The 23,011-nt window shown below is 42.6% G+C and overlaps 1 protein-coding gene across 1 annotated transcript in view; it reads right to left on the reverse strand.

Moving 5' to 3' along the window:
- The window catches only part of LOC141131882 (chloride anion exchanger-like), a 119,294-nt gene that overhangs the window by 16,490 nt on the left and 79,793 nt on the right, over nucleotides 1-23,011 (reverse strand). Inside the window, exons 12-17 of the mRNA XM_073619672.1 lie at nucleotides 21,592-21,687; nucleotides 18,972-19,078; nucleotides 10,344-10,413; nucleotides 10,159-10,251; nucleotides 9,987-10,082; nucleotides 9,399-9,629 (exon numbers count right to left, since the gene is read on the reverse strand). Coding sequence (XP_073475773.1) covers nucleotides 9,399-9,629; nucleotides 9,987-10,082; nucleotides 10,159-10,251; nucleotides 10,344-10,413; nucleotides 18,972-19,078; nucleotides 21,592-21,687 — 693 coding nt within the window. The remainder of the gene's footprint in view (nucleotides 1-9,398; nucleotides 9,630-9,986; nucleotides 10,083-10,158; nucleotides 10,252-10,343; nucleotides 10,414-18,971; nucleotides 19,079-21,591; nucleotides 21,688-23,011) is intronic.

Here is a 23,011-nt window from a genome sequence, read left to right on the forward strand (position 1 = left end):
GTGTACAGTGCGTGCGTGGGTGTTAGCGCTACTGGCACTAACCTGACGCTGCCTGGGGCTGGTGCTTGCCAGTTCACCAAAACGCTACAAAAAAAACTGTTAGCGATCGCAGGGATCAGGCCTGACTCTGCGAACGCTGCAGTTATGCGTTTAGTGTTTTGTAAGTGACAGTGATCGATCGATACTGCACTTGGGTGGGCTGGGCTGGGCCGGGCGGAGGGGTAAAACGCAGTTGCTAGCAGGTATCTGGGTTGATCCCGCTAACACTGCGTTTTTGGGAACCCTAAACTGCTGGGGACGCTAGTATAGATCTGATCGGATCAGATATTGATGCGTTCAGATACTATACCACTAAGGGAGGTGTACGGTGCGTGGGTGTTAGCGGTACTGGCACTAACCTGATGCTGCCTGGGGCTGGTGCTTGCCATTTCACCAAAATGCTACCAAAAAAACTGTTAGCGATCGCAGGGATCAGGCCTGACTCTGCGAACGCTGCAGTTATGCGTTTAGTGTTTTGTAAGTGACAGTGATCGATCGATACTGCACTTGGGTGGGCTGGGCCGAGCCGGGCGGAGGGGCAAAACGCAGGTGCTAGCAGGTATCTGGGCTGATCCCGCTAACACTGTGTTTTTGGGAACCCTAAACTGCTGGGGACGCTAGTATAGATCTGATCGGATCAGATATTGATCCGTTCAGATACTATACCACTAAGGGAGGCGTATGCTGCGTGCGTGGGTGTTAGCGGTACTGGCGCTAATCTGACGCTGCCTGGGGCGACGCATATCACCGCCGGGCGATCAGGGGGCTAAATCTTTATTCGGTAATAAACGGCGGGTTCCCTGACACTATAAAAAATAAACAAACTAACCAGCGTCACCCGTAACGGTTATACAGTGATCAGTGGTGAAAGGGTTAACTAGGGGGCAATCAAGGGGTTAAAACATTTATTAGATAGTATATGGGGGTCCCTGTCGCTATAAAACTCTGACGGCGAACCTAAATATTTACGTCCCTAACTAGCATCACCAGCGACACTAATACAGCGATCAGAAAAATGATCGCTTAGCGACACTGGTGACAGGGGGTGATCAAGGGGTTAAAACTTTATTAGGGGGGGTTAGGGGGGTACCCTAGACCTACAGGGGGCCTAACACTCACTGCCCTGACACTGTAACTGTCACAAACTGACACCAATACAGTAATCAGAAAAAAAAAAAAAAAAAAAAAAAAAACTGCTGGTGTCAGTTTGTGACAGGGGGGGGGGGGTGATTGGGGGGGGATCGGGGGGCGATCGGGGGGGGGGATCGGGGTGTTTAGTGTGCCTGGCATGTTCTACTGTGTGTGTAGTGTTGGTGCACTTACATTGCAGTCTTCTCTCCTCGGCCCGGAACGGAAAATACCGAGCCGAGGAGAGATGACATCATTTCCTCTGCCTCTGTGTACAATACAGAGGCAGGGAAATGATCCCATTGGCTGAGAGCGATCGCGAGGGGGGGGGCCACGAATGGATGGCCTCCCCCTCACCTCCGATCGCCGGGGGAGATTTGCCGACCGCCGCAGGCACCGGGGGGGGGGTCCGATCGGACCCCCCACCCGCGGGCAGGCAAGGACGTACATATACGTCCTTTTGCCTGCCCGTGCCGCTCTGTCGACGTATATAGTCGTGCGGCGGTCGGCAAGTGGTTAATAGCTGTAAAATATTGCAATTATGAATATATTTCATTTAGCTTATATCTATGGAGGGCGTGCAACATAGTTTCACAGAAGTGTCTGTTAGACAGACAATTCGATGCCTAAGCTTGTGTATACAAACAATGGGGCCCAAACCTCATTGTTCTACACATACTCACTTCAAAGGTTCCCATGTTTAAATATGCAATGAGGATCAACCGTCATCAATACTTAACTTTTCTGAAGGTCATGTACCTACAAGTTAAGTCTCCCACTCAAAATAGTCGGTGCCAAAGATTTGCATTAAAGGGGGCTGACTTATGCAAAGTATAGGGATTGGAGATGTAGCCAATCCTGAACCAGGAATAGGGAAGCCCACCAATCAGAGCTACGCCATGCCAACCAATGAGGCATCAGCCTGTAATGATATACTGTCAGGAAAGGTCCCCTCCGCTGGTAATATCGATCATTTGGCGTGCAGTACTGAGGTCCACCAGCAGGTGTCTCCTGGCAGTTTGGAGCTGTCAGAAGAGCTTTTCCCTGCTGGTATTTTGTCACCTTTGGGCCGCAGCACTGGCGTCCACCAGCGGAGGAATCCTGGCAGTATGGAGCAGGTATTCCCCACTGCAGATAGGTGTCACCTGACTTTAATTAGCAGCTGCAGTATAAATACCCGGTAGGTACACACATATCTTGCCTTGGTATTTTCCTTGAGCCCTGACCTGCAGCCTGTATCCCGTTTACCTGATTCCTGAAACCTGATTCCTGTACCTGAGACCCGATTCCTGGAGCATGTTGTTCCTGTTCCCTGTCTGTTTCCTTGCTCTGGACCCTGAGCCTTTTATCTGACCCGTCCCTCCTGTGATCCATTCATCCTCTCTAGTCCTGTTTGTTTCCCTTCCCCAGCTGCTGACCTCCCATTGATGACCCTGGCCTGGCTATGTTTAAGATCTCGGTATTTCCTTTACTTGTATATATTTGTTCTGTTATTATTATTATTTGTGGAGTTCTGTTTGTATTGGTTGTGGTGCACTGAGTGATATTGAAGGTGGTTGTGTTATATTCATTCATTTATCTTTAGTAAATCATTCATATTTTCACTTATACACATCTGGGTTTCCTCTGTTGCAGTCCACACAGTTCTGTCTTATCTGGTACATAACATATACACATACTAGATGTGAGGGAAACACACACACGCTATGCCAGAGCAGTCACGTGAATGGAACCTCTAGGGAAATTGTAAATATGAGAAATCTCCCTTGTACTTTTATCTAAATATGTTGGTCTTATGTATTTTCTGTCCTACTGTTTGTAGATGAATGTTTTAAGGAATATACTCTGTATTCCTTCATGTAATCCATGATTTTTACCATTTTCCTGTACAATTAGATAGATTGCTGTGTATTAGTCTAGGCCTACTTTACTATATACCAATACATTTTTGTTATTGTGTTAAAGCTTTCACTCATGGTCAAAGAACTCTCCTTTAACCCAAATCATAACTGAGCGATATTAAATCTCAAATATAGTATACGGGTAACAATACTCCCAAGGGTTAAAGCACTTCTGTAGCGATGCAGACCCTGAAACTGTCCTCATTAGAATGCTGCAAGCGTATCAGTTGATTAATATTGAAAACATCACTCTCATTTAGATTCACACTGCACAAAACAAACAGATGTTTCTTCAGAGCAGAAACGGGTAGAAATCTGCAGCAAAGTTTATTAAAATCCTTGTAGTGTACCTTGAACACCAAGGGATTGTTTTTCTCAGCAAAAGTGGCGTTATTCTTTAAAGAAGAACTATCATTTTTTTTTACATTATTTCCCGGTAGGACACAGTACATATAATACTTTGTCTGATTTTTCTAGATGTCCTAAAACACTAGCCACGGTGCTTCTAGCACTAGCTCCTCCTGGTGTATGGCCACCAGGCACTGCAGCTTGCACAGACCCAGCTGCTGTCTCCAGTTCCCAGCACTTGCCAGAGGCAAGCACCAGCATGAGGAATGCACATGAAGGTGAAGTGTGTTATTCTTCATGCCAGCGCTCGCCTTGGGCAACTGCTGGGAGCTAGAATTAGGCACACAGGTCCCATCAACTAAATAATGTGAAAAATAGTGATAGCTCTTATTTAATCCACACCAGGATTGTAATCATGAGTTGATAACCCCTATCAAAGATTGATTGTGGATTGTTTGTGTTTTTCACTTTTACAGTTGTAGCTAGCACATTTGGATGTTCAAGAATGACCAAGCCTGGGGTTTAGCTCAGTTTTGTAATGCATGCATAAAACAAATTAAATAATGAAAATATGTCAGCCTATTATGCTTTGTGTGCGGCAATATTCTTGATAACAGCAGATGACCTTGAAATTGCTTTGCATATACTACCTTCTGAATCTAATAAAAAAAAAAAATTCTTACACTCTTACACAAAATTTTGAAAAAAAAAAAAATCAATTGCAGCCACTGTGCCATCAAACGCTGCCACTGTGCCATCAAACGCTGCCACTGTGCCCATCTAATGCTGCCACTGTGCCTATCAAATGCAGCCACTGTGCCAAACGCTGGCACTGTGCCCATCAAACACTGCCACTGTGCCCATCAAACACTGCCACTGTGCCCATCAAATGCAGCCACTGTGCCAAACGCTGCCATTGTGCCCATCAAACGCTGCCACTGTGCCCATCAAACACTGCCACTGTGTCCAAATGCTGCCACTGTGCCCATCAAACCTCACCAGTGTGCCCATCAAATGCTGCAAGTGTACCAGGTCATTACTGGAATATTTAAAAAAGATCATCATTTTAATTTGTTGCTAAAGTGCAGTCCTCTGTGAGAGGCAGATATATGGGGTTACATTTTCGTTTTTCATACAGCGTGCTGAGTCTCATTACTTACCTTACAGCAGCTCCGTTGGGGCCGTGCATTCCACGGAGCTGCTGACGTCACGTTCCGGTTTACCACTAGTACAGGGAAACCGTAAGTAACCTCTTTACTCGAAGAACAAAGCACCCGCCCGTACTGATACTACTGGAAGGTGTCTGGCGTGATAGAATGCGCCACAAAGCAGGTCAAAACCCTGCAAATGAAGCGCCCCATCTGCAATCTCATGATTGCATTGACATGGCGCTTCCCATAGTGCATTGTGTCCGGCGCCCGAACACAGTGCACTTAAAGGACATTTTTTTCTATTTTTTTTTTTTTTTTTAAGGGCCTTTTTAATAAAAATGTTTTTTTTTGTGACTGCTGACTGGGGGGGGGGGGGGGGGGGGCTTTACGGCACACAGATGGGCTGCCACTGGACATGGGGAACTGTCATTGCTGACCTTATTTTGAAGCAGCAGACTCCAGGGCTGTCATCTTGATTCTAGCTTCACTACCCAATGAGTAACTAACCTGGAACAAGCAGATGTACTATGTCTGAGAAGCACATGCTTGATGTTCCAGGTTGGTGACCTACTATTGAATAAATTATAAGGATGATAACCCTTTGCAGCATCAAAAACAAATCATGATGTAATAAGTCCTATTAACAATGCAGAGACAGTGACTTGTCTGCTCTTTTAGGTACATATCAGCCGTATGTTCAACTATATATTTTTCTGCGAATATGCTACCCTGCTATATATATATATATATATATATATATATATATATATATATATATATATATATATATATATATATATATATATATATATATATATATATATATACACATATATATATATATATATATATATATATATATATATATATATATATATATATATATATATATATATATATATATATATATATGTCCCCACATGGAGGGGCCCTGTTTCTTGTCCCCTCTTTGGCTACCTGTTCTGGGCTGCATGATGCACTGTTGGGCCTCACCAGAGTGACTATCATCTTTTTATTTATATATAATCATGTTTTTTTTTGGATATTTTGATGTATTCTTATAATACCTTCCTACATGTCTATTAGATATGCAAGCTCCTGAAGAAACGCATTAATGCGCATAACATGTAGCGCGATTTTCTGAGCGACCTCCAAACACGACTCAACCTCTTCACGCATCCAAACAACTATTGGATTCATATCATTCTACACGCTCCAAACCTTTGTGTTTGTTACATGTGGTATATATATATATATATATATATATATATATATATATATATATATATATATATTTATATATTACAGGTATTATGAGAGTCCTTGAGGTCACTCAATCTTATGTTTTATAATGTGTTTGTATATAATGGTTTTAACTTCATCCTATTAAAAACTTTCAATTTTTCTACCTAATATTCACGTGTGCCTATAAAGTCCATGTTTCTACTCTAATTTCTTCCAAACAATATCGGGACGTTGGCGCACTGTTGCTTGTGTATCCGAAGGGTCACCATGTGATGATACACATAGTTCACGCTTTTTTGCACTTTTAGGTAGTTTAAGTAGTCATTTATACATCAGACTTTCAATCCCAAGTAAAAAACAGCTTATCAAAAAACAATATTCCACTCAGAACAATATTCAACAAGTCAGATAACCATAGATGGTAAAAAGAACAGAACTGTACCAAGGTAGAGGGTACGGTTCAAAGTACCACACAATAGAGCCACAAGGATATAGTATCTCAACAATACAAAAACAGTGATCAAAAAATACAAACATTTATTAGCAACCAATTAACGGGAAAAACAATAGTATGTATATGCACATCCTACACCTACCACCATCTAAAGACAACTTGTTGTATTATTGAGATACTATGTCCCTGTGGTACTATTATGTGGTACTTTGAACCGTACCCTCTACCTTGGTACAGTTCTGTTCTTTTTTTATGCTAGACATGTGCAATTTGTTTTGTTCCAAATTAGTTTTTTAACGAATTTTGACAAATTTGTTAACGCGAAAATTTCTGAATTAACGAAAACCTGTTTAGCTAACTTTTCCGAATATTCGTAAATTTGAATATTTGAAAATTCGTAAATTTGAAAAAATTTGTAAATTTGAAAAAAACTGTGAATTCGAAAAACCTGAAAATTCGAAAATCTGAAATAATAACAAACTAATAATAACTTAACTATTACTAACTATTAAATTATAGGTATTGGAATTTCCTTTCAGATTTGGCTTTTAGTGAACGGAATGAATATGAATTCATCCAAAGTTACGAATGGATGAGTATATAGCGGTACTATCTTGTACCTATAAGTCTAATTGGTTCCCTTTTTCTTTATTTAACCATAGATGGTAGTATGCTCATATCAAATATATGGTGACATTTTAACCAATTTCTGTTCAAATCATCTATTTCATGCAGCAGCTATTGCTCATGTATGGTCAGCATTATTCATTTATATATAACCTCTGCAATCACTTGGTTATGTCTATGGTAGAGCTTATGTCCTTTCTGTGCTTTCTAAATTCTTCCCTTGCATTTACAGTATCTCACAAAAGTGAGTACACCCCTCACATTTTTGTAAATATTTTATTATATCTTTTCATATGACAACACTGAAGAAATGATACTTTTCAACAATGTAAAGTAGTGAGTGTATATTTTGTATAACAGTGTAAATTTGCTGACCCCTCAAATAACTTAACACAGAGCCATCAATGTCTAAACCACTGGCAACAAAAGTGAGTACACCCCTAAGTGAAAATTTTCAAATTGGGCCAAATTAGCCATTTTCCCTCCCTGGTGTCATGTGACTTGTTAGTGTTACAAGGTCTCAGGTGTGAATGGAAACCAGGTGTGTTAAATTTAGTGGTATCGCTCTCACGCTCTCATACTGGTCACTGGAAGTTCAACATGGCACCTCATGGCAAAGAACTCTCTGAGGATCTGAAGAAAAGAATTGTTGCTCTACATAAAGGTGACCTAGGCTATAAGAAGATTGCCAAGACCCTGAAACCGAGCTGCAGCACAGTGGCCAAGACCATACAGGACTGGGTTTAACAGGACAGGTTCCACTCAGAACAGGCCTCGCCATGGTCGACCAAAGAGGTTGAGTGCACGTGCTCAGTGTCATATCCAGAGGTTGTCTTTGGGAAATAGACATATGAGTGCTGCCAGCATTGCTGCAGAGGTTACAGGGGTGGGGGGGTCAGCCTGTCAGTGCTCAGACCATACGCCGAAAACACTGCATCAAATTAGTCTGCATAGCTGTCATCCCAGAAGGAAGCCTCTTCTAATGATGATACACAAGAAAGCCCGCAAACAGTTTGCTGAAGAGAAGCAGACTAAGGACATGGATTACTGGAACCATGTCTTGTGGTCTGATGAGACCAAGATAAACGTATTTGGTTCAGATGGTGTCAAGTGTGTGTGGCGGCAACCAGGAGAGGAGTACAAAGACAAGTGTGTCTTGCCTACAGTCAAGCATGGTGGTGAGAGTGTTAAGGTCTAGGGCTGCATGAGTGCTGCCGGCACTGGGGAGCTACCATTTATTGAGGGAACCATGAATGCCAACATGTACTGTGACATACTGAAGCAGATCATGATCCCCTCCCTTTGGAGACTGGGCCGCAGGGCAGTATTCCAACATAACGACCCCAAACACACCTCCAAGACCACCACTGCCTTGCTGATGAAGATGAGGGTAAAGGTGATGGACTGGCCAAGCATGTCTCCAGACCTAAACCCTATTGAGCATCTGTGGGGCATCCTCAAACGGAAGGTGGTGGAATGCAAGCTCTCTAACATCCACCAGCTCTGTGATGTCGTCATGGAAGTGTGGAAGAGGACTCCAGTGGCAACCCATGAAGCTCTTGTGAACTCTATGTCCAAGAGGGTTAAGGCAGTGCTGGAAAATAATGGTGGCCACACAAAATATTGACACTTTGGGCCCAATTTGGACATTTTCCCTTAGGGGTGTACTCACTTTTGTTGCCAGCAGTTTAGATATTATTGGCTAGGTGTTGAGTTATTTTGAGGAGACAGTAAATTTACACTGTTATACAAGCTGTACACTCACTACTTTACATTGTAGCAAAGTATAATTTCTTCAGTGTTGTCACATGAAAAGATATAATAAAATATTTACAAAAATGTGAGGGGTGTACTCACTTTTGTGAGATACTGTATATGTTGATGCAATTAAAGTTTGGAGGGTATTATCTCAGCAAATTAACTGTACCAATGATATTGTGTAAAATACAGTTAGCATGCCACAGTCCATTTTAGAGCACAGGTCTCCTAGCTACTCACCATTGACCTCCAGTTAGAAATGCAGGTGGAATGTCATAAACAATCCTGTTATATCTAGAGGGCAAGACATTTTGGAACATGATTTTCTGGTGCCACAAAATTAGGGGAATCCCTCCTGGATCCTGCTTACACTGGTTACTGAAGGTCACTAAGGGGTAAAGAGTCCATGATCCATTGAAATGTGGGCTTTATATATAGGGGACAGGCTACACACTCTCTAATTAAAAGTGGACTGATGAGAGGTCCACAAGATCCCTTTACCAATTCATTTATTGGATCACCTGGTTCAGTAAATCAATGATCTTTAGCGAACATCTAGTCACTTCATAATGCCCCAGATTGCAGCAAATATGAATTGGTGTGAGACAATTTGATCATCACTATTAAATTCTTTTTTCTTTGTGTCTGATTTTTATATGAAATGATCCTTGCTGGAACAAGGATAAACTGGGTTAGCACAGAAGCACAGATGTTTTTATTGCTTACATATAAAATGAATGTGCTTACCGCTTTAAGAACCTTCATTCCAGACATATCTATAAATGACACTGTTGTAAAATCCAGAATCAATGTATGGAGATCAATTTTTGGAACTTGGATGTTATTTGGAAGATCTTCACTCCAGTTCACTTCAATGGGCAAATCCTCAGGGGGTTCATCCAACTCTTCTATTCTGTTATTGTGTAGTTCTTCATCATCAGATATATCAATGTCATTTGATGTTGGTACCAAACCTTTCTTTAGAGTGAATTTCAAAAATAATTTTGTATTAATTGTATTGTATATGTATTGTATTGTATTTGTATTAGTAGATCATTCATTTTACAAATAAGAGAGAACATAAAAAAACAATAAAAAAATATATAATATTATTCTTGCATTATACTATTTGCATTATAATGTTCATTCTGAATTGTTGTGTTTTATGTATAACAATCTTTAGTGGTATCTGTCTATCTATCTATCTATCTATCTATCTATCTATCTATCTATCTATCTATCTATCTATCTATCTATCTATCTATCTATCTATCTATCTAAAGTTGGTGTAAGACTTTGGACAGTTTTATACAACAGGTTATTTTTTAGACTTACTGGTGTCATCCGTAATTCTCCTTTTTTGACTAATTTTGTAATTTTCCTGAGAGCCTTATTGCGTTTACGAAGGAGCCACAGTGGATTAAACCCAACCTACAAGATATCATTGTTAGTAGGCAGTAGTTAAAATGTATTTAAAAAAAAAGAAAACGAATAAATATAAACTTACACAGGTAATAAGTTTTTCTTTAAAGGCATCAATGTTAGCAAAAAAGACAGGAGATGGGCATCTGAATATTTTCACTCCATCTAGCTCATAGATCTGTGGACAGTGTGAACACATATTATATATACATGGTATTAAGTATTGAAATTATTTCAATGCTCGTTTTTGATTGAGATTGACCAACTTACATCGCTGTAATCCTTTTTGTCTTTATAGATATCTGTTCTTCTAACGCTAGCTAATAATGCATATTTCGGGCTGTAAAGTAAAAAAAGATGTTAAATGAAATAAACTTAATAGAAGCTACTAATTAAATATAGTAAACAGTAGTAAATAGATATAGATATAGATATATATACTTTACTCAGGTTGGCTCTATGAGTCTAGACAGGAGAACAGCAGAGGAATGACCCTCTTTGTGACAGGCCTCTCATTTCTGTCCCCTGACACCACAGGCCCAACTTTAAACACTTTAGCCCTGAGCCCTGAATATGTGTGTGCAGGTCCGTATGGCACTAGTAGCTTCAGTCCTTTTTAAGAGAGGATAAAACTTTGTGTCTTCAGCTAGCTACTTTCGTTGGTGCACTTAAATGCCTGGATAGCAGGAACAAACACCACAACTGGCCCAGATTATCAAGTGAAGCAGGCAGGATGTTAGGGCTGGGTTCAGCCCTTCCTTCTCAGAGCTCTGTGCTCAACTGTCGGTTAATTGCCAAAGACTCTTCATTCCACAGTGACTCAGCTGGTCTTCATTTCCTGCTCATCGGGTGGAGCTTTTGGTTATATAAACTCCCTGGATCATATTGTCTGTGCCTTTGCCATGGTCAACATATCTGGACTCTCTGCTGTGTTTTCCTGTGATAGACTTTTGCTTGACTGACTTCGCTTCTGGTTCCTGATCCTGTTTGCTGCACCCGACTATGATGATCTCTGGACCCCTGTTTCTCTGGTTTGTTATGACTACCCATCCTGGTTACCGAACTCTAGCTATGTTTTGACTATGCTTTGTTTATACCATTTTACCATTTTATTAGTGTGATTTTTACTGCACTTCTGTCTCAGTCTGATTCATGGTTCCTGACACAGGATCTTTCTCAGCAAGGTGAAAGGACAATCATGTCTGTATACAGTGTCCCCAGAAATTGATGGCCTTATCTTTTATCCCTGTGGCACTAAAAGTGTCAGCAAGATGACTACCAGCAATGATACCTGTATACAGTGTTCATTTAACTCCTTCTGTGGTGCAGTGTCCCTGTTTCCTGCAAATGGGCAAAAGCAAAAGCCCTCTCACCAAATCCTAAACGTCCTGGAACAGCAGGCTCTCCTGGCAGCCCGACTAGTCACCTCATACTGGAAGTCTGATCTCTTTCCCTGCCTCGTCCCTTAAGGGAATCAAAATAGAGTCTCTTCTTTCCTGCCAGCTGAGCATGATGGGATTTGTAGTCCTGCCTCTTTAAAAGTCAGTGAGGCCACTCTGTGCTGAGACTTCATATTCCAGAGTCCTTTGCAGCTGCTAGTACAGTCCCTCGCATTGGCTGCTGTAACTGTGGCTTTAATTGGTTCCTCTCCTGCCAATAGGAGCACATGGGAGGAAGGCAGAGAGTGGGCGGATACCTCTGTTAACATGCAGTAAGTGAAGAGAAAAGAGAGGGGGGAATCCCCCTCTCTCAGAAACTGACAGGCAGCTCTCCCTCTGTGAAAAGCTTGTGTACTTAATATGGCCAGCTTGGCGGATCGTAGGAGAAATGAGACAACCGTTACACACCCCCCCACCAAAGAACCTTTGGTCCTCCAAAGGAAGTAACAGTCCTTGACCTGGTACATGCTTGTAGAATACACACATAAGGAAAACAGGTTAATGTACACAGAAAAACAAACAGTTTGCATTTGCATAAGAACCTGGCAGAGGAACCTCTCACCAATGAGCATAGGAAGGAAGGTTGTCCTGCCTACAGGTCACCTTAATTGAAATGGCCAGCTAGAAGTGCCAAGGGGTGAGTTAAGGTTGCCTTTCACCAAATCTGTGGTGAGAAGGTTAGGCTCTACAAGAGTTCCTTGAGGGGTGAGGATTACTTCTTTGGCGCTCTCACCCCACACATCACAAGTTGGTCTCTTGAGAGCATGCTTAACTCTTTGCTTTTTCTGTTCCACTGGCTCAGGCACGTTAGGCTCACTAGCCTCCTCTTCCTGTTTAACTTCTTCTGTCTCCTGCAAATTAGTTTCTTCCACTTCTGCTATGGATCCTTCTTCATCCACTGTGAAAGAGGGAGACACTTCTGGCCCTCTTTCTGGCAGTGAGGGTAAGGGATCACATCTGGGAACAACAGGGGTAACAGCCACTTCACCCGATCTGTGTTGGTCCCTACGATTAGCAGACTTCCTGTGGACCGAGGACACACAATAGCCAGTGTGTCAAAGTCATGAGGCTTCCCAGCTCTCAATGGATCACACACGCAGCCCTACGATGTCAGTGGCGGCGTGTCCCTGAGACACAGCTCGTCACCAATGGTCATGGCTGTTTACCATGTCATCGGCCTTGATCCAGTCAAGGCTAATCACATATGGTACTTCCCACTTGCACACGGCACATGCGGACGATCGCTAACGCGCTGCACTTGCATTTCGTCGGCGTGTTCCCGGGAACACTGCTCATCACCGACACCAGTAAACATCCATTGGCTGGCGGCTTTTACCACGTGATCAGCTGTGATCCATTCACAGCCGATCACAAATGTAAACAAAGACCGGTAACTGCCTGTTACCAGCTCTTCCCTCCTCACACACTGTTTCCAGTGCAAGGAGAGAAGAGCCAGGAGCAGTGAGTTACTGATCTGTGTCCTGTTTAGTGTAATGCACCAAGCACAACACCTGTCACCCAACAGTAACCACATCGGTGTCCATCAGTGCCCCTAAAGTGCACCCGTCACCCATCAGTGCCCATAAAATGCACCTGTCACATCAGAGACTGCCATCAATGACCGTCAGTGGTGCACCCATCACCCATCAGTGACCGTGGCCTGTCACCCATCACCCATCAGTGACCATCGCCAGTCACCCGTCACCATCACTGACTGTGACCTGTCACCCATCAGTGACCATCGTCAGTCACCCATCAGTGACAGTGGTCTGTCACCCGTCACCCAGTGACCATAGCCAGTCAGCCATCACCCATCAGTGACCATCGCAAGTTACCTGTCACCCATCAGTGATCGTGGCCTGTCACCCATCACCCAGTGACCATCACCAGTCACCCATCAGTGACTGTGGCCTGTCTCCTGTCACCCATCAGTGACCATCGCCAGTCACCCATCACCTATAAGTGGCCGTGGCCTGTCACCCATCACCCAGTGACCATCGCCAGTCACCCATCAGTCACCGTGGCCTATCACCCATCAGTGACCATCGCCAGTCACCAGTCACCTGTCACCCATCAGTGACTGTGGCCTGTCACCCATCACCCACCAGTGACAGTAGCCTGTCACTCGTCACCCAGTGACCATAGCCAGTCAGCCGTCACCCATCAGTAACCATAACCAGTCACCCATCACCCATCAGTGACTGTGGCCTGTCACCCATCACCCAGTGACCATCGTCAGTCACCCATCAGTGACCATCGCCAGTCACCCATCACCCGTCAGTGACCATCGCCAGTCGCCAATCAGTGACTGTGTTCTGTCACCCATCACCCATCAGTGACCATCGCCAGTCACCCATCACCCATCAGTGACCTTTGCCAGTCACCCATCACCCATCAATGACCATCGCCGGGCACCTGTCACCTGTTAGTGACCATTGCCAGTCACACCGTTATCACCTATCAGTGAACGTCACCTGCCACCCATCGCACAGCTCATCAGTGAATGTCACCTGCCACCCATCGCACAGCCCCTCAGTGACCGTCACCTGCCACCCATCTGTCACCCGTCGCACAGCCCATCAGTGACGTCACCTGCCACCCATCGCACAGCCATCAGCAGCATGTCCAAAAAAGTATATAGCAGTGAGGAGGCATTCCAGATCCTCTCCATGACTGATGTGAGCAGCGGGAAGTTCTCATCAGATTCCATTGCCAATTCTGATTCCGAATGAAATTCAGCATTTGAACTAATTGATAGCAGCAGATCAGCAAATAAATCGGAGGAAGAATGGGTCCCTGCTAAAAGGGCACGGCGCTCTGGCAACCAGGCAGCCGCCAGCAACCAGGATCAAATTCCCAGGCCCAGTACTAGCGCTGCAGCCAGCGATAGGCCGCGAGAACTAATTCCTAGGCCCAGTACCAGGGCTGCACCAGTGATAGGCCCCAGAAACAAATGCCCAGGCCCAGTACCAGCGCTTCTGCCAGCGATAGGCCCCTGGGAACAAATGCCCAGGCCCAATACCAGCGCTGCCACATCACGTCCAAGTACCAGCACAAGAACTTCAAATCCCCCAACTACCAGCACTGGAGTGTCATGTCTCCCAAGAACCAGGGCAGCTACATACCTCCCAGATGGTATTGCCAACCCAACGTGGCTGCCTTCCGACTCAGGATCAGCAAGTATTCCCCCTTTCACCGCACAGCCAGGTGTGCAGGCCAATACCCAAAATGTATCCAAAATTGATTGCTTTTATCTATTTTTGCCCGACACTTTGCTGCAATTTATTGTAGACCAGACCAATTTATATGCCCAGCAGTATATTGCCAACAACTCCCAATCAACATATGCCCATCCGTTTGAGCAGAGAGATTTGATGTTGGAGGAGTTCAAATTGTTTATGGACCTCACCATAAACATGAGGCTTACAAAAAAAAAATGAAGGGCATGCCTACTGGTCCACCAACCCCATCCACCACATGCCCATTTATTCTGCTGTAATGCCCAGGTCCCGATATGAGATGATTATGCGCTTCCTTCATTTCAGCGACAACACCCAGTGTCCTCCCCAAAATCATCCAAATTATGATAAATTATGTAAAATTCGCCACTCATAAATTTATTTTCCCAACAATTTGCAGAACTCTATGTCCCCGATCAGCATATATGTGTGAATGAGTCCCTGCTACCCTTTTCAGGCCGGCTAGAAATAAAACAATATATTCCTAGCAAAAGGGCCAGATATGGAGTAAAATTTTACAAGCTTTGTGAAAGAGCCACAGGATATCTGTATGCATTCCGTATATATGAAGGAAGAGATTCCCAGCTCCAACTCCCTGAGTGCCCAGCCTACATGGGCATAACTGGAGAAATTGTATGAGACCTGGAATACCCACTGCTAAACAAAGGTTATCACATATACCTTGATAACTATTACACCAGCCTGCCCCTTTTCAAACATCTATACATTGTTAACCACTTCAGCCCCGGAAGAATTTACCCTCTTAATGACCAGGCCATTTTTTGCGATACGGCCCTGCGCCACTTTAACTGACAATTGCGCGATCGTGCGACATTGTACCCAAACAAAATTTATGTCCTTTTTTTCCCCATAAAATAGAGCTTTCTTTTGATCCCCTCTGCGGTTTTTATTTTTTGTGCTATAAACAAAAAACAATTTTGAAAAAAAACACAATATTTTTTACTTTTTGCTATATACTTTTGCGATATAATAAAAATCTCAAATTTAAAAAAACAAAAACAAATTTCTTCATCAGTTTAGGCCAATGTATATTCTTCTACATATTTTTGGTAAAAAAAAAAAAATTGCAATAAGCGTATATTGATTTGTTTGCGTAAAAGTGATAGCGTCAACAAAATAGGGGATAGAATTATGGCATTTTTATTATTTATTTATTTTTTTACTAGTAATAGCAGTGATCTGCAATTTTTATTGGGACTGCGACATTGTGGCGGACAGGTCGGACACTTTTGACACATTTTTGGGACCATTGACATGTATACAGCGAACAGAGCTAAAAATAGCCACAGATTACTGTATGAATGTCACTGGAAGGGGGTGACTATCAAGGGGTTAAATGTGATCTCTCAGTGTGTGTTCTAACTGTGGGGGGGAGGATGGGACTGACTGGAGGAGGAGACCTATCGCTGTTCCTATATACTAAGAATACATGATCTGTCTCCCATCCCCTGACAGAATGTGGATTTGTGTGTTTACACACACAGATCCCTGTTCTGGCTCTGTCAGGAGCGATCGCGTATACCCCTTAAAGCGCCATACTGCCTTCGTCAAATGACGGTAGCTGGTCAGCAAGTGGTTAAAATCCTGGCCTGCGAAACCTCCAGAAAGAACAGGAAGGGCTTCCCCCAATCCATAGTGAACAAAAAACAGTGAAAGGGGAAAAAGCAACTTTGAGAAGCAACGAAGTGCTGGCCTTGATGTGGAAGGATAGCAGAAATGTGTACATGATGTCCACCATCCATGATGACACTACAGATGAGAAGACATTCAAAAGCCAACATGTGTCCAAGATTACAATCTCTACATGGGGGGGTGGAATTCAATGACCAAATGCTTCAGCCCTATTTGGCAATAGGTTTCTGGTACAAGAAAGTAGCAATTTATCTCATCCATTTGGCCATTTATAATGCATACACAATCTACACCAAAACCACGGAAAGCCCCATCCCCTTCCTAAAATTCATCAAAGAAGTTGTCACGTCCCTCATCTATCAACAAAGACCCCTCCCCCAGAAAACCTTCGCTCTGATGCTATTAGCCGACTTTATGAGCGCCACTTCCTGGACAACATTCCACCATCTGAAGCAGGCTGAAGATTCCAAAAAAGATGTCGTGTATGCAGCAAAAGAGGATTTCGAAGAGATACCTGCTACCATTGTCCCCAGTGTCCCTACCAACCCGCCCTTTGCATTGGTGAATGCTTCCGACTTTATCACACATCCCTAAAATATTAGGCCATATTTTTAACCATTTTCCCATTTTCATCATCTGTGCTGACCATTTTCCATGCTTCCTCAAGCAACCATACCACTGCCTTCCATGTGAACTGACCCTGGCCTGTTTTCCGAATATGCCTCGGCCTACCGTTTGGATTGCTTCCACGTGAACTTACCCTGGCCTGTTTTAGCAACTATGCTTTTGCTCCTACCGCTTGGACTGATCTGTTGCCCTGCTACTGTAGTACACAGGAGTCTCACATATGTGAGGAGCTCCAGAAATGTTTTTCCAGATGGAGAAAACTTTTTTTTTTGTTTTCTCCGGGTTTCATAATTTCCAGATTAGGGTCTGGAGTCTGAAGACTTCAAAGAGATTTGGGTGGGAGAAGCCTCTACCCCTGTTCCCCTGTGCCCAGGTCTTATCTTACTTAGGCCCTCAGCCTGCTGCTGACTTACTGCCATCATGCTTCTGCCTGCAGCATGAACTGACCACACCTCTGCCTGCTACCTGAACTATGGAAATGATTAGCTGTAGCAAGAGGCAGTATGTTTATGAAGGGCTGGAGAGCAGTACAATAATGAGTGTCTGCAGGTAGCAGTGTACCAGGACCAATATTATGGCTGTGCTGGCTGTCTCTGCCTGGACAATTCCTATGGACACATGCTTTGGCTGTGCTGACAATATCCTTGTACTCACTATAGACAATATTCCTGCCTGCTGCCTGGATAATTACTATTGCTGTCGCTAAGCACATCCCTGCCTGCTGCCTGGACCAATGCTCTCCTCTGTGGACACTGCTAAAACCACAGGTAATACTTTTTTTTTTACCCTTTCTCAATAGAATTTATTTTGGATTGTACTTCTTGGTATGTACATGCTATGTGTTATCAATATGAAGGGCCTTCAAAAATGATAGGTTGTCAGTGTAATTTATGCTCCTAGAATGCCTGACAGTGCTACTTGGATGTTGGGCCTCTGTATGTGACCAGGCTGTGTAAAAGTCTCACACATGTAGTATTGGAGGAGTAGCAGAATGTATTTTGGGGTGTCATTTTTGCTATGTACATGCTATGTGTTGGAAATATCTTATAAATGGACAACTTTGTGTGAAAAATATGCGTTTTCATTTTTTTTCCACATTTTCTAAAAACTTCTGGAAAAAATGATACGTGCAAAAGACTCATTATGCCTCATAGATTATACTTTGGGGTGTTTTCTTTTCAAAATGGGGTCATTTTTTGGGCGTTTCCATTGTCCTGGTGCTCCAGGGCCTTCAAAATTGTAATAGGTAGTCAACGAGTTAGATATGTAATTTATGCTCCTAGAATACCTGACAGTTCTTCCTGCATATTGGGCCTCTATATGTGGCCAGGCTGTGAAAAAGTCTCACACATGCGGTATTGCCACATTAGGTGTGATCGGGTGTGATCAATTTTCAATGATTGGCACCATGGCTTGTAGACTCTATAACTTTTACAAAGACCAAATAATATACACTGATTTAGGTTATTTTTATCAAAGATGTATAGCAGTATAAATTTTGGCTGAAATGTATGAAGAAAAATTACTAATTTGCAAATTTTATGACAGAAACAAAGAAAGAGGCATTTTTACTCACAATTTTCGGTCTTTTTTTATTTATAGCACAAAAACCCACTAGTGATTAATACCACCAAAAGAAAGCTCTATTTGTGTTAAAAAAGGACACAAATTTCATATGGTACAGTGTTGCATGACTGAGTAATTGTCATTCAAAGTGTGAGAGCACTGAAAGCTGAAACTTGGCCTGGGCAGCAAGGGGGTGAAAGTGCCCAGTAGGCAAGTGGTTAATACATGTACATGGTATATGATACACATATCAGGAATATGAAATGTTTGGGTAACATACACTTTAAAATTAAGCACAGCTGAAAAACAGGTACTGAAATGCAATGTTTTGTGCTTTTACATATGAATCCCACATGATTTATTCAGGTACTTACAACTGCACGCGGAAAACCACTGTCAGCAGCTCAATTCCAACACCCACCGCAAGCCCAAGATCCAGGCCAAGAATGACTGAACCCCAAAATGTTACTACCCACACAACCTGTAAAAAAAAAAAAAAATACTGTAGTTACTACACACTTGCTTTCCATTTAATGTTATTAGCCTTTTGAATATAAAATCATGTCATTGTGCAATTAATTCCAGGTGATCAAGGAAAGAACGTGTCAATGTGCAGGTTTCCTATGACTGTCCATCGCTGATCTTAAAGCATTGCAGGTCAATCCTGGATAATCACAGGAACACAATAGTAACACATGAGAATAGATCAGTGTGATTGTTAACGGGATCCCTGACCAATTGGAGGAGATTTTTGGTCACACTATACAAAAGTGTAATAATTTGAAATGCATTTTTCCAGCACAAATTCAAAAGTTACAGCAATTGTGATCTCTGTAGACATGGGTACGCATAGGCCAATAATCGGCTGAAAACAGTTGGTTAAGCAGGAACCAGCTGACTTTCGACCCATGCAAACAGCTCCCTGTCCAACAGAAGCTAGTCTCATGACCAGCTTTTGCATTAATGGAATACACATCTTCCCGCAGCCCTAACTAATGTGACCCTAACCTAAAGCTGTACATAAATAATAGCACATTATGTGTTCCCAGTTCTTTGGACGTTTATTAATATAAAGAAAAAAATCATCTTAACACTGTGTGACTGTAGAAAGAGACACATGCCTAAAATGCATGCATTTATCTAATTATGTTCATGAATACTGAAATATTGTAGAGGGGGGCAACTTCATACAGACACGAGGAAAGGTACATAACGAAGAAACACAGTATGTGTAAAGATACACACTCAGCCCTTTTTCTTTTTTGTAACAATCAGACTTCCATAAATGCTAGCCACTTGCATAAAGACAGTGACAAGCATTGTAAATTAGCTTTCCACCATGCAGTAGCACAATGGCAAATTGCTAAAACTAGCTCAACCGTTATGCAATTATTTTTACTCTAGACATTACTGTCCTACATTACTGATGATTGAAGTCTATTCTTGTTATGACATTTTAAATCTAGCCACATTACTATCTGTGCAACATCTTTTGATTTTACCAATGTCACAGAGCTATACTCTTTAACTTAAATAAAACTGAACCCATCAATTTAATTGTTTCCCAAAAGGAAGCTCAAATTATCAATACATGGTATTACTGCTATTCAGTCCTGAAGGTAGAACTATAGGACATGTTTTTTTTTTTTTAACACTATGGATAGAGTAAGGGAGGGTTATAACCCATGAAAGGTTTATTTTTGCCCTCTTTGTTCCATTGGGAAAATTTCGCTTCACTTCCTGTCCCATAGTCAAAGCAAGACGTGGGAGGAAATTCATGAAAATTAAGGGAATCTCTTGGGGACCCCAAGGTCACCACAACTAGTGCCCCCATTGGAAGATTTTACGTTTCTGGGGATAATTTAAAATTTGGGATTTTCTTTCACTTTCACTTTCAATCATAACAGTAAATAGGACAAATAGACAGGATGAATCTCCCTAATGGAGACACAGACAGCAATAAAAGCCTGACAGGTGGTCTAATTTCTCCCCACTCCTTCAAAAATAAAACAAAAAGTTTTTCTTTAGTTATACTTTAATCAAATAATTCATAGTTGTTTTCTAAAATGTTTTCATTTACATTCTGCCTACTAGCGCATGGACAATGTATGCTACATTCAAGGCATTCAATGCATGACTCTGGATAACTTTCACAGTTGTCTGTGTGCTTCTGTCAGCTCATAATCTTTCAAGCCTCAAATAACTGGTGTCATAGCTGGTTCCTATTGTAGCACCATGGCAGCAGTAGAAATAGGGTCTCAGATGGCACCTTCTTTGACAGATATGTATGGCATGTGGTTATCAAGGCGCACGCTCCTTGCTGCCGCACATATGTGTTACCTGGGTTAAAGATGCAAGCTATCATAGCCTCTTATGCTTCGTACATACGGTCGGACTTTTCAGCTACAAAAGTCCGACAGCCTGTCCGACAGACTTTCGAGGGACTTTTGGCGGACTTTCAACAGACTTTCTAACGACCGGACTTGCCTACACTTGATCACACAAAAGTCAGACGGATTCGTATGTGATGACGTACACCGGACTAAATTAAGGAAGTTGATAGCCAGTAGCCAACAGCTGCCCTAGCGTGGGTTTGTGTCCGTCGGACTAGCATACAGACGAGCAGATTTCTGGGTCCGGCGGAGTTACGATGTAAAGATTTGAAGCATGTTCCAAATCTAAAGTCTGTCAGATTTGCGACTGGAAAAGTCCGCTGAAGGTCCGGTGAAGCCCACACATGATCGGATTGTCCGCCGGATTTGGTCTGTTGGCGTCCGTCGGACAAATCCAGTCGAAAAGTCCGACCGTGTGTACGCAGCAAAAGGTTCCCTTTTCAGGGTGTATCCAGGAAATGTATCTGAAAAGCACATATTTATACACAGCAAAAAAAAATTTACTCCGAAACACCACCATTGTTTTCTAATACAAACTGTAGGAAGACCTGTGGAGATCAGTTATGAGTCACTTGGGTTTTACTACATATCATTTACTTACAAAATCATACTTATCTCTCCTGAACAATATGGGAATTTCATTGAATTTCATCAACATTCCTTTCAGGTTTATGATAATAATAGCTGCAAGAACAGCCTGAAATAAAGGGAAAATATTAAAAACACAATACATGATTTCCTTATAAATTTAATTTGAAAAAAACAAATCTTTAATAGAGTGAACCAGTATTTTATCAATAAATTATTTTTGTAACAATAAACATTATATTACAGAGCAAATACCTAAAATGCCCACATTTCCAGCAATTCCCACATTCCAATGTGTTGGGTTCTCATCCATTATTCTTACAAAAAATTGCCATCTTTTTTTTTTTTTTTTTTACTTTCACAGCTTTTCCATGTTTTTAAATTATAAAGAAAGATATGCTGTCCTCACCTCAGGATAGCACCAGTCTGGCTTGTACAAGATGCTATTTCCCTTGCTGAATGCAATTACACATGGGGTACTGCCCCACAGATATCAGTCTATGTGCCAGAAAAAGGAAGGGTGGGCATTTGGTGGATAACTTGTACGATTCTGCCCTCCTGTGGGAATAGGTAAGTTGCTACCAACAACTATTGGTGACCAGTGGTGGCTGGTGCTGGAGGATTTTGGGGGGGCGGGCCCCTCCAAGTCCCGGTTCCCCTGGTGCCCGGGGTCGTGACTTCTGTGTTGACCTGGTCTTCTTTCGGGGTTCTGGGTCTTCCACCTCCTGTCCTGAGTGGCTGGAGCAGGAAGCCGGAAGCCACATGTTCATTTGTTGGTATCGCAGAGTGGGAGGGTTTCGGGAGCAGTGGACAGAAGGCATCATGAAACAAGCCAATTGGAGCCTCGGGCTCTGGTCACGTGCTTGTGAGGGGGTGACTGACCTGGTAGAGGCCTGTTGGTCTGGCACCCCACACAGTGCGCAGACACATGATGTTTGATTGTGCAGTCTAGGGGGCAGATTGTGCGGGCTGGGGGGCTGCAGCCACTGTTGGTGACAAAGTTAAAGTTGTTCTAAAGGCTCAAGGTTTTTTACCTTCATGCATTCAAACTAAAACACCTGATATTAGAAATATATATAAATAGAACAGCGCCATATCTACTTTGGTTTCTTTTACCTTTTCACTTACTCCACCTAGTGGCAGTAACTGGTAGAGGCAGCAGTTCCATTAATTAGTTCCCAGTTCCAACCCTTGAGCTGGCATTTATTCCTTTGCGCGGAAACATTCCTTTTTCTGTTAAAGACTGTTGCCATAGGAGACAGCATTCATGCACCTTGCTGGGGCCTTTCCCTGTATGGTTATCCTCCTATTGAAGTCTCAGAGTCTGCCAATCGAATCTACTACTACATAAGGATGTCCTGGCCCTAACCCTCTTTCCTCCACAAATACTAAAAGGATTGTTAAGAAAAATAAAACCTCTTTTACATCCAAGA

Source organism: Aquarana catesbeiana, linkage group LG03, assembly GCF_042186555.1.
Source record: "Aquarana catesbeiana isolate 2022-GZ linkage group LG03, ASM4218655v1, whole genome shotgun sequence".
Lineage (NCBI taxonomy): Eukaryota > Metazoa > Chordata > Amphibia > Anura > Ranidae > Aquarana > Aquarana catesbeiana.